This window comes from Periplaneta americana, chromosome 1 (assembly GCF_040183065.1).
Source record: "Periplaneta americana isolate PAMFEO1 chromosome 1, P.americana_PAMFEO1_priV1, whole genome shotgun sequence".
NCBI classification, from domain to species: Eukaryota; Metazoa; Arthropoda; class Insecta; order Blattodea; family Blattidae; genus Periplaneta; species Periplaneta americana.
Window position 1 is genome coordinate 107,931,410 of NC_091117.1, and position 13,279 is coordinate 107,944,688.

Genomic DNA, 13,279 nt, shown 5'->3' on the forward strand with positions numbered 1-13,279 from the left:
GCAAAAACAATATTATTCTGAAATGACAAATGTAGACATATGGCAAAGACAGCAAGGAACATTGTAAGGACCAAGGCAAAGACAACAAGGACCACGACAAGAACAAAGATCAGGTCCATGGTTACATACAAGAAACACGACATACACCACGACAAGGATTATGCCACGGCATAGACCACCATAAGGATTAAAAGGTCCAGGACCACGAAAACGACTATTAGAAAGACAACAAGGACCGCATAAGGACCGAAATTAGGACCATGATAATATACGACAAGAAACACGACAAACACCACAAGGATTATAATAATAATAATAAAAATAATAATAATAATAATAATAATAATGATAATAATAATGATGATTTATTTTAGCTGGCAGAGTTAAGGCCGTAAGGCCTTCTCTTCTACTCAACCAGCAAAAAGTGTATATACATATGCATGAACTTACAAAGAATTCAACAATTTGATTTAGATGAGAGTTACATGTATACAAGAGTTATTTACGAATTAAACAACAAAATACCATGAACTATTAATTAAACACTGAAATAAACTGTGTAGCAGAATTAAACTAAAATACATAGAATGTTAATATATTTCAAATGATATTAGATAATAGAAAGAGATTATTATGAGACAATTTTGAAAATGCAGCACAATCTGGATGATGTCTAAAGAAAAAAGCAACAGTATAGTCAGTAATATTTTAAATCAGTATGATTGGAGTGAAATGCTAATAAGGTTATCTTTTAAGCTGTTCTTAAAGGTGTTTGTTGTCTTGCAGCCCCTAATACTTTGTGACAAGGAATTCCATTGACGCGAGGTGGATATTGTAAAAGATGAGGAATAACAAGATGTTCTATGAAGGGGTATATTTAGCGTGCCACAGATAAGTGATCTGGTATTTACGTCGTGGTTAGAGTATAGATAAGAGAAACGAGACGAAAGGTAATTTGGTGTTGAGGTGTGCAGAATTCGAAAGAGTAAAGACAAAGAGTGTAAAGTTCTGCGTTCTTTAAGTCGGAGCCACGAGAGACTTGCGAAGGACGGTGATATGTGATCATATCGTCGGATGTTGCACACGTATCTGACGCACATATTCTGAGCTCGCTGTAACTTGACTGTCAGTTCAGAACTTAGGTCACTTAACAAAACGTCACAATAATCGAAGTGCGGCATTACTAGGGTTTGTACTAGGGTAAGTTTTAGTTGCTGGGGGAAGAAGTTTCTCAAGCGACTCAAAGAGTGAAAGGAGGAACAGATTTTTTTTATCGTTTCTTTAACTTGAAAATTCCAACTTAGATTATTATCAAAAAAGAAGCCAAGATTTTTTACGACAGATGAATAAGGGATTAGCGTGTTGTTAAGGGTAACAACTGAAAGATTACTGTTATTAAGGGAGTTAACTAAACGCTTATGTCCAATAATTATGGCTTGAGTCTTACTTGGATTAAGTGCGAGTCCGAAATTGGCCGCCCAAGTGGAGACAGTGGCTAGGTCACAATTTAACTTGTCAATCGATTCATTGATCGTATTGGGTCTGGAATGTATGTAAAGTTGTAGGTCGTCGGCATAGAGGTGATATCGGCAATACTGTAAGTTCTTTGATACGTCATTAATGTAGATAGAGAAAAGTAGTGGTCCTAATACGGAGCCCTGCGGCACTCCCGCACGATAAATAACACGAAATGGACCACGATAAGGACTTCGAAATTTACTAAGATATGGACTATGACAAAGAAAACAAATAGTTATTAAGGACCATGACAAAAGCAGCAAGGAGGACGATAAGGACTATTACAATGCTAACAATGACCAGAATAAAGACAACATAGATCACGATAAGGGACATGTCAAAGACAACAAGGACCACGACAAAATAATAAGAATCATCATACGGACCATGACAAGGAAAACAAGAACCAATATAAGAAACGCGATATGGATAAATAATAATAAATAATAACGATAATAATTACGAATTAGACCACGATAAGGACAAGGTTCATGATAAAAAGTCACGACATGAACCACGATAAGAACCAAGACCACGATAAGGATCATAACAAAGACAACAAATACCACGATAAGGACCACAACAAAGACAAGGCACATGACAAAGACAACAGTGAACACGATAAGGACCATGGCAAAGACAACAAGGATCATTACAAGATCTACGATAACGATCACGGTAATGACCATAACATGGACAACGGAATAATTACCATAAGGACTTAGTCAAAGATAAGGACGATGTTAAGACCCATGATAACAACAAAACAAAGACATGGAACACGATATAAATAACGACATCGGTCACGACAAACACTATGATAAATATCACGATAAAGACCATGACAATCAATGCGATAAAGTTCATAAAGACCAAGACAGCGATAAGGACTATGCGAAGGAGAATACGGACCACTATAAGAATCACGATAAGGATAAGTGCGAGGACTACGATAAGGATCACGACATGGTCCACCACAAGGTTCAGGATGATAAGAACCATAACATGAATCACTTTAAAGACCGCGATACTGAATACGGTAAGGATCACGACAAGGACTACGATAAGGACCATCACGACAAGGCAACAATGATCACGTTAAAAACATGACAAAAAGAATGAGGATCACGATAAGGACTATGTCAGAGACAACAAGGACCAATGTATGAAGCGTCACATGGACGAAGACAAGAACCACGATATTAATCGCGACATGGTCCACGATAATAACCATGACAATAACAGAAAGAACGATAAGGGCCATTACAACTAGGACCACGACATAGACAACGATATTAACGATAAAAAACATGGCATAGGCAACAATTATCACGGTAAGGACCATGCTAGAGACAACTAAGACCAATATAAGGACGCGAAATGGAAAAGGCAGACACGACATGGACCACGATAAGGACCAAGGCCACGATAGGGACCATGACAAAAACAAGATCGAAAAAGGCCATTACAGTAGAAACAAGCACTGTGATATGTACCCCAACTAAGCAGAGATTAACCATAAGAGACAACAATGACCACGATGAAGACCATGGCAAAGACATCAAGGACCACTAAAAGGACCTCGATAAGGACAAGGACCACGATAAATATCATGACATGGACCACGACAATGAACGAAATAAGATACCATGACTTGGACAACAATATTGACCACGACAAGTATTACGACAAAGAAACAACGACCATTATAGGACCACGAAACGAACACAAAGACAAGAATAACGACCGCAGTAAAGATCAGGACATGCATCGCGATACGGATAACAATCAGGACTACGACATGGACATAAGAAGGACCATAACAAGCATTACAAGCGCCAAGGCCACGATTAGAACCATGACAAAAACAACAAGGCCCAGGATTAGGACTACAACAGAGGCAACAAGATGACGATAATAATCACGAGAAAAACGGCAAGAACTACGATAATGATGACGACATGAACAACGGAAAACACCAACAAGGATTACAATAACGACTACGATATGGTTCACGACTAGGAATACGAAATAACCAAGAAAAGGACCAAATCCACGATAAGTACCATGACAAATACAACAAGAATTGTTACAAGGAACACAGCAAGGACAAGGACCAGAAGAAGGATCACGAAGAAGACAGCCACTTAGGGCCAAGATTTCACAACATAGCTCGAGTTACAAAATATCATTGCTTCTCTGTACCGAATGGAAATACCTGCTGTGGGATCTACATTCTGGACTGCTGCTACTGTCACTGTCTTGTCTCGGTAGCTCATACGAGTGCAGTAGCGTGTCGGTTCCACTGTATAACCGAAACGTCTCCTGTTTTTTAACGCCTTATAGTATATAATATGTAAATATTATTGACAACTTAAACATTCAAGATTTTGCAAAAGATACTGCAATTCGTTATTTAACAGATGCATTTAATAATTAGTATTAATATATCTTATAAGTCAATAACTGCAACAGTGCTTTTCAATTCAGTCATAACATGAATAAAATTGAATGCTACATTAAATTAAAAACTATTACAAACACGTAGATAAAATACTTAAAATCAACTGAAGGGGTGAGAATAAAATAGTCCAAACCCACACTTTTAACAAAAATTGTTTTGTGCGAGTGCATTTCTTACAGATATGGGAAAGCTACTAATTAAATATTGTAATAATTACTCAACAAATGGCATAGGCCTAAGGACACTAAAATTTCGGAAACTTTTTTTTTTTTTAATTTCATTCTAATTGTTATTACACTATATATATATATATATATATATATATATATATATATATATATATATGGTGTAAATGGATTCATTAGATTAATGTTTATAATATTATAATTTGTAATTTTGTATTGTTTGCAATCATTAACACTTAATCTCAGGACTTTGTAAAACTCTATTTCAACGTTATTTAGACAAAAAAAATCGTTTATGTAGGCTAAGAATCGAACTCGCACTCTTCTACACAGCACGCAGAAGTCTTAGCGTCTGAGCTATTGAAACCGGAGTACGTAGTGTCGATCTAGTCATGAAGGTCCAATGTTGATTTAACTACACGATTTATGTATATATTTATCTATTATTTACATCATATTACCATATTTTTTGTAGTTTTTGAAGTGAATTTCGGAACGATGCTAGTAACAAACCAAATAGCCTGAATTTAAGTAACTCAATATTCGTTATCTTGTGTATAAGTGCTTTGGTCTCCGATCATGCGCAGTGTCTTACATCTGAGACTTAGGAATATTCAATCGTCTCATTCTTTTCTAGGGAAACTGTACGTGGTTTTGTATTTTATTCTCTGCAGAAAATATATTGTTCTCTCTTCTATAAGCGTTCATAGACTATTGAGGCCCCATATTTTGCAACCGTTAAGCTCAACACCACGATTTCAATGGTCATTGGATTTGCGAGGTTTTGAAATAACAGCGACATATCGCACACCCAGTAAAATAGTCGTCAGTCGAAAATCACATATTACTTTCGTAAATAATTTCAACGTTCCTAGTTGGAGACACGATATTCTAATAATAAAATAGTAAATTATCAAAGGTTTTGGTACCTAGTTATTAACATCTTTTTACAACAGTACTTTACTAAGAAATAGCATATATTTACAAATCACAATTTTCGAATTACGGCACTTTTACTGGGAGTGCGATATATTAGTATGACTATGCACATCTACAAACATTTTGGATGCAAAGCACAAACGCGTAATCATTAACTTTTCGTGAATGATACCATTTTGGAGCAAAGCAACAAATTTTCAAGTAAAAAATTCGAAAAATAACTATTCATATTTCATACAGACCTAGCCACCGGCGTACCTTAGGCATAGCATGTTTGCCTGCTATTTCAGAGATACCGCTCGGGCATGGGTTCCACTCTCGCTTGGCCTATTACGTGGTTGGATTTTTCTGAGGTTTTCCCAATTGTAAGGCGAATATAAAGTATATCATGGCGAATTTTCAGCCTCATGTTGCCAGATATTATCTCGCTATCACCAATTCCAACGACGTTAAAATAATCTGATAGTTGACAGAGCGTTGTTAAATAACCGACAGAAGATATAATAAATTAAAAATACTAGAAAATAATACTAATTTCAAAAAGCGAGTGTCCTTTCAAAATTGAGGAAATTTTCCCGATCTTCATTCATTTCTAAAGAAAATGCCGGTTTGGTGACTTTAACATGCTCGTTTGTCTGCAACAAGAGAACTGCGTACAATTTAACGTTCGACTGACCATTAAGTGATTTCAGTGCTAACAACATGCTGATTTGGAAGAGTAAAAATGTATGTAAATTGCCATAACTTACGCTAGTGAACAGTCTTTTGTCACAAAAAAGGACGCTCGTAATAGGAGTGTACTGAACTACTACCGATAGATGTCTCCCCTGTACCAGCCGGTATGCGCTTTTTGCGATTCATTTGTTTTCGCATTTTGTCTATGTTCGTAAGTAATATTACAGTGCAGTTCTCAACTAATATTTAATTATTATATAATAATATATGAAAAGGGGATACGGAAAACTGCAATGCCTGACTACTGTTGTGTTCCTTTGTGCAAAAATCAAGGTCGGCCGTTTTCGTATCATCAATTTCCTAAGCAGGAAACTTTAAAGAAACAGTGGCTACATGTCATTCGCAGGAAAAACTAAAAAAAAAACAAAATGTGACAAGGAATATTAAGGTCTGCTCTCAGCATTTTAAGATGGAAGATTTCGTTACCACTTTATTAGGTAAGTGGTGTTTATTAATTCTAATTAAGGAACCATAATTACATTCATAAAACAGCGATGTCAGTTTACATTGCGTAACATTATTATTATTATTATTATTATTATTATTATTATTATTATTATTATTATTATTTTAGGGGAAAGACCACGACTCAAATCGAACGCCGTTCCATCTGTATTTAAATGGTCGAGATCCACAGGACAAACCACAAGGGAGAAGAGGTTTCAGAGTAGGAAGAAATCCTTGGACAGATCTCCCATCCAAGAACCAGGAGAAATAGAAATGGCAGAATGTCAGATATCGGCCTACGAAGAAATTGAACTATCATGCGATCATGAGCACGAACTTCCTTCTGCAGTGGTGGAATATCAAAACACTGGAACGCAGACAGACCAGGGTAGCATCCTAGACATTAACAGGGTCATGTGTAACCCAGCTGCTGTGCTTCTTTTCACTTCCTTCACCGACAGAAATCATTTTAATTTAGTGTTTGCTGCTCTTGGGGAAAATCGTTTCCAATTACAAGTGTTTCCCCTTTCACCAGAAAATTGCTTCCTTCTCACAGTTATGAAACTTAGAACTAACAAGTCAGATGTTGAGTTAGGCCTAGCATTTGGTATAAGTAAGAATATTGTGGGTCAAATATTCAATGTCTGGACAAATTTTATGTACAGTCAATTCAAAGAGCTGAACATATGGCTTGATAAGAAAACTGTTTTATCACATGTCCCACCTGCATTTAGGGAAAAATATCCCACAACCAGGGTCATTATAGATGCTACTGAGGTGTCTATAATGAAACCTAAAAATCCAACAGCCCAACAAGCAACATTTTCCAATTACAAAAACTGTAATACAGTTAAGGTGCTGATAGGGATCAATCCCTCAGGTTTCATTTGTTTCATTTCTGATGCATATGGGGGTGCTATTTCAGATAGACAGTTATTTATACGATCTGGCTTATTAGATCTCTTGGAAGAAGGAGATGCAGTAATGGCTGACAGGGGCTTCAACATACAAGATCTACTATGTGTGAAAGGTGTGTCACTGAACATTCCACCTTTCCTGAAGGGCAAAAAACAATTTTCCCCATCAGAAAACATCGAGACGAGGAGAATTGCCTCTAATAGGATCCATGTAGAAAGGGCAATAGGGCTTGGAAAAACTTACAAAATCCTGCAATCAAAGCTGCAGTACAGCAAAATACGTTTATCCAGCAGAATAATATTTGTCTGCTATATGCTCTGCAACTTCAGAAAATCAATCATGAAAGAGCACTGATGTAAAATAAAAATGTTCTGTGTAAAATCATCTGTAGTTTAGTTAAATTTATTTATTATTGAAAAATTCTGGTTTAGGATATTAGGCCTAGTCTTAATGTATTTTTATTTCATCAATCAATAGAATCATTAGATTGGACACAATCAAACACAACTTACTAAAAAATACGTAATATAAATCTACTTTAACCTACGTAGTTTCAGTACCTAGAAAATCAATTAATATTTGTAAAAAAAAAAAAGCTCTATAAATGACAAAAGTTTGAAGTTTTCTTAAACATACTTCTTAGTGATTTTTATTCTTGTGAAAGTTTTATTTCTTTGCATTTTAGACTTTTCTCAAATACAGCTAGTTGTAATTTGCCATGCTATTATTATCTTTTTCGTATTGTAGTTTTAATTTTCAGAATTCAATTCATGTTTATGTCTTTTTCATAATTTCATAGAATTGATGCAAACCGTATTACCCACTACGTTGTAATTTAAAAGAATATATAAATTTTTAGCTGGATAATAAGGACTTCTAATATTAACAGGAAGAAAATAATTTTGCGAGAATGTGTTTAAACTAATCCATGGGTATATTTTTGTCAAGTCAAGGTGTCATACTTTACACAGCATACTGTTTGCATCAGCTCTATAAAATTACATTCTTTTCATATCAAGCATGTTTTTAGTTATAAAAATAAACAATACATTTTACACCATGACAGATGAAAAATAACAATAATAAACCACATATTTTCATATAACTCTCTTCATTTATATACTGGTATCTTCATGCATACCTCTTATATAGGTAATCTCACTGCAACTAAGTAACACTGACACATTATTAACCCATGAGATACAGGAGTCAATTTAAGACAAAAGTGATGGGACAAAATACTCCTTGTAAAATTTATCTAGTTGCAATGACATTTCCTGTATGAAAACATTATCCCTCTCGACTTCTATAATAAGCATGTCAACTGCTGTATACACCACAAAGCAGCAGTACTGTCGTCCTGTCACATATAACTGTCCTTGAACCTGATAGAAGTAGTTGTAATTTCTTTTTAGTACGACATTCCGTCCTATCATTTGAAGGTATGGCACTGCATTTACAGAAATCTTATAATTTTTCTGGCTTGGAAGTCCTTTTAATTCTAGAACCCCTTCATTACCTATAAGTCCATCACAAGAGGCTGCTAGGTAACTCTTTTCTGGATGAATTATTAGTCCACACCTTACAACACGATTATCAGTAATTTCTTCGAATCTCATCCTTGCTAAACCTTCCATTTGCAGACCCCACTTCATATTATTATTTTGAAAATTTGATCGCATTCTTAATTGTCGAGCAAGTTTCTCAGGATCCCTCGTGCGACAGATCTTTCCGAAATTGCTAGCTGTTAAACGGCATTCTCTTTCTTTGAACCACAAATGTTGAGACTGCTCTCGCGTTGTTTTTTCCACTTGCGCTCTCTTCACCTCATCAGCAGAAACTAATGTTTCTGCAAATATCGTCATGGATCGACACTATAGTAATGGTCATGGACTATACCTATCAGTGGAACAGACTCTTTTTTTACAGCATATGAAAAAGTGAGTTTATGTGTTGAACTTTGAATGAGTTTATGTACATAATTTTCATATCCTTCTTGGTTTATTCCACTTAGAGGCCTCACTTCATGACAAGGCATCTGAGCATCTGGAGCTAGTGGTAGATCTTCCGCTTTTTTAGGACTTTGTGTTCTTTTCTTATTGGCTGGTCGATGAAATGTTTGCAGAACTTGGGTGCAAGTCTGAGCACACTTTATTTCCCCACTTTTGGAGAAATGCTCTAAAGCGTAACACAGAGCGGCAATATGTTTACAACTGGCCTTGGGACCTGCTCCTGCAACACATTCACAGTCTGCTCCTGATATAATACTAGACTTATTTAATACTAGTTTCACTTCATATTTTTTGTTTTTTGTGTATTCTGATTTCACTTGACTAATTATAAACACTGCACTGGAATTTACATAGCATTTAATAAAGTTAATGAATCTGTCATTAATTAACCTATAACCTGAATCACACAATGATCTATAATTCGAAACTGAGTAACCATCAATTTCTGACTTTCTGAAAATAAAGTAGTTCATCAATTCAAAGCTTGACAGTTTTATTTCACTCCGATGAGCTGATACAATTTCTTGAAATCCATCAAGCACTTTTGGAAAATCTAATGTAGGCCTACCGGTAGCAGCCAATGACACTGATGTCTTCTGGAAATGAAGCTTCATATAAGCTTCTAACCTAAAAAAAATAGATATGGAATATACAGTATATATTTGCATAAAACATTGTGCAATAAAATTTCACTCAATTTCTAACCCAAAAATAAAGTAAAACAATTTGTTGCCATAACAAACAGTTTAACCTACCTTTCTAATAATTCGCGTTTGTTTCCACTTGTTTTTCCACCTCTTTTCTTCAGTTCTGCTTTTAAATTAGCAACCTTCATTGACCGTATATTATTCCGCATCGCATCTGGATCAGAAAAGGACGAATCCATTTTTTATAATTACTAATTCACGTAAAAATAATATTTTGAATGCCGTAAAGTTTGTACAAACTAGTAAGAAGCGGTAAGCGCATACCGGCTGTTACATCTGCGCGATCTGTCGGAGAAGTTTGGCGTAAGACACTCCTATTATACATGATGAAACTGGCCTTCATGTACAGTATAATGTGCCTCCAGCATGTCATGACTGTCACTCTTACAAAACTGGGTATTTCCATAATATTTTAAGAATTTCAGTTAATGGAATAGGAAAAATAAGAAACCATGCCATTAAGGTGATACGTGCTTTATCATTAATCATTTAAAGCGTTTGGCAGCAATCCACTTTTAAACTGTCTACCGAGGTAACTTAACAATAAAGAGTTTTCGCACATTCGTCACCCTCTAAACGTCTAACGCTATGTTGACGTCAGTAGTGACATATTTGGTGACGTATGTTCATGTTGGTAAACCTTCGTAAAGAATTGGAAGGGATCGGTGCAGTATTTCTTTAACGTAAGGCTCTTACTCACAAAGGGCTTTTAAGGAACCCGAAGGTTCATTGCTGCTCTCACATAAGCCCGCCATTGGTCCTTATTCTAAGCAACATTAATTCAGTCCCAATCATATAACCCACCTCTCTCAAAACCATTTTTATATCATTCTCCCATCTACGTCTCGGCCTCCCCAGAGGTCTTTTTCCCTTCCGGCCTCCCAACTGACACTCTATATGCATTTCTATATTCGCCCATACATGCTACATGCACTGCCCATTTCAAACGTCTGAATTTAATATTCCTAATTATGTCAGGTGAAGAATACAATGAGTGTAGTTCTACTCTGTATAACTTTCTCAATTCTCCTATATTTTCATCCCTCTTAGCCCAAAATATTTTCCTAAGCACCGTATTCTCAAGCATCTGTAGACTCTGTTACTCTCTCAAGATGAGAGTCCAAGTCCATACAGAACAACCGGTAATATAAGTGACTTATAAATTCTAACTTAGAACAGACTGCATGACAAAAGCTTCTCAACCGAATAATGACACGCATTTCTCGTGTTTATTCTGTGTTTAATTTCCTACCGAGTATCCTTTATGTTTGTTACTGTTTCTCCAAGACATATGAACTTTTCCATCTTTTCAAAGGATAAATTTCCAATTTTTATATTTTCACTTCGTACTATGTTCTGGTCACAAGATATAATCATATACGTTTTCTTTTCGGGATTTACTTCCAAACCTGTCGCTTTATTTGCTTCAAGTAAAATTCCCGTGTTTTCCCTAATCGTTTGTGGATTTTTTCCTAACATAGTCATATCACCCGCATAAACAAGCAGCTGATGTAACCCGTTCAATTCCAAACTCTGTCTGTTATCCTAGATATTCCCAATGGCATATTCTAGAGGAAAGCCAAAAAGTAAAGGTGATAGTGCATCTACTTGCTTTAGCCCCCAGTGAATTGGAAAAGCATCAGACAGAAGCTGGCCTATACGGACTCTGCTGTAAGTTTCATTGAGACACATTTTAATTAATCGAAATAGTTTCTGGGGAATATCAAATTCAATAAGAATGTTATATGAAACTTCTCTCTTAACCGAGTAATATGCCTGTTTCAAATTGATGAATAAGTGATGTACTGTACCCTTTATAATCCCATTTTTTCTCCAATATTTGTCGAATACAAAATATGTCATTAATAGTCGATCTATTACGCCTAAAACCGCACTCATGATCCCCAATAATTTCATCTATATATGGAGTTAATCTTCTGAATAGAATATTGGACACAATTTTGTGCACCATTAATAAAAGTGACATTTCTCGCAACTTACTACAGTTAGTCTTGTCCCTCATCTTAAAAATAGGTACAATTATGGACTCCTCCCATTGGTCTGGTACAATTTCCTTCTCCCAAATTGCAAGTACAAGCTTATAAATTTCGTTAGATAATGTGCTTCTACCCTCCCGTATTAATTCTGCTGGAATTTGATCGATACCTGGAGACGTACATTTTCAGATTTTCTATCGCAATTTCGACTTCAGAAAGTATGGATTCGGGTATAAATGGCTCAGCAGTTTGTATTTGAATTTTGTCGCGATCATTTCTATTTGTCTATGTACATGTAGTGTTGCCCAAACTAGTTTTTCCATCTGTCCAGGACTGAATGAGTGTCCGCAAGCAAGTCTCCATTCTCACCATGATCACGTTTACCCTTGCCTGATAACCATTTTTAAATTTCTTTACGGCCTTATATAAATCTCTAATGTTTTTATTCTCACTATTTGTTTCTACCTCATTCAGTTTCTCCTTCAAGTACTCTCTCTTTTTATCCCTAAGTGTACGACATGCTTCCCGTCTTTCATTGAAATAATTATCTCTATTCGCCTCAACTGAATCCTGTAAGAATCTCAATTTTGCCTGTTTCATTCTGTCTACTACCATGGAACAATATTAATCAAACCACGGTTTCTTTTTCTTAGTTTCATAATAATCTATGCTCTGCTCAGCTGCAATTTTAATATAATCTCTGATCTTTTCCCACACGCTATTATCATCTAACTCCTCCTCAACTTCGTCGGAACTTTCCAAAGCGGCAAACCTATTTGAAATTTCGACGTGATAATGTTGCCTAGTTTCCTTGTCTTTTAATTTCGGAATATTGAAACTCCTAATATTAACTTGTTCCTCTACTCGCTTGGCTACTGACAGTCTTTCTCTTAATTCGCTAATTATCAAATAATAGTCAGAATTACAGTCTGTCCCCCTGAATGTTCGAATGCCTACTATACTGGTATTTATTTTTTATTTTAGTAGATTATTTTACGACGCTTTATCAACATCTTAGGTTATTTAGCGTCTGAATGAGATGGTGATAATGCCGGTGAAATGAGTCCGGGATCCAGCACCGAAAGTTACCCAGCATTTGCTCATATTGGATTGAAGGAAAACCCTGGAAAAAATCTCAACCAGGTAACTTACTCCGACCGGGACTCGAACCCGGGCCACCTGGTTTCGTGGCCAGACGCGCTAACCGTTACTCCATAGGTGTGGACTCTATACTAGTATGTCTCCGTTTATCTATCAAGATGTTTTTTAATTGGTTATTTAACGACGCTGTATCAACTACGAGGTTATTTAGCATCGATGAGATTGGTGATAGCGAGATGGTATTTGGCGAGATGAG

At 35.9% G+C, this 13,279-nt stretch overlaps 2 protein-coding genes across 3 annotated transcripts in view; one reads left to right on the top strand and one right to left on the bottom strand.

Moving 5' to 3' along the window:
* KrT95D (phosphofurin acidic cluster sorting protein KrT95D) overlaps nucleotides 1-13,279 on the bottom strand; it is a 1,059,178-nt gene that overhangs the window by 695,586 nt on the left and 350,313 nt on the right. The window lies entirely within an intron of this gene.
* LOC138709189 (uncharacterized) lies at nucleotides 6,009-7,611 on the top strand. Its single transcript, XM_069839776.1, has 2 exons — nucleotides 6,009-6,278; nucleotides 6,416-7,611. Exons 1-2 carry the CDS (start codon nucleotides 6,251-6,253, stop codon nucleotides 7,558-7,560), a joined length of 1,173 nt encoding a protein of 390 aa, XP_069695877.1. The 5' UTR covers nucleotides 6,009-6,250; the 3' UTR covers nucleotides 7,561-7,611.

Bases quoted from the DNA above. Each gene is read 5' to 3' on its own strand.
- LOC138709189 (XM_069839776.1), top strand. From the start codon at position 6,251: ATGGAAGATTTCGTTACCACTTTATTAG. The intron at 6,279-6,415 runs GTAAGTGGTGTT...TTATTATTTTAG, and splicing joins TTTCGTTACCACTTTATTAG to GGGAAAGACCACGACTCAAA.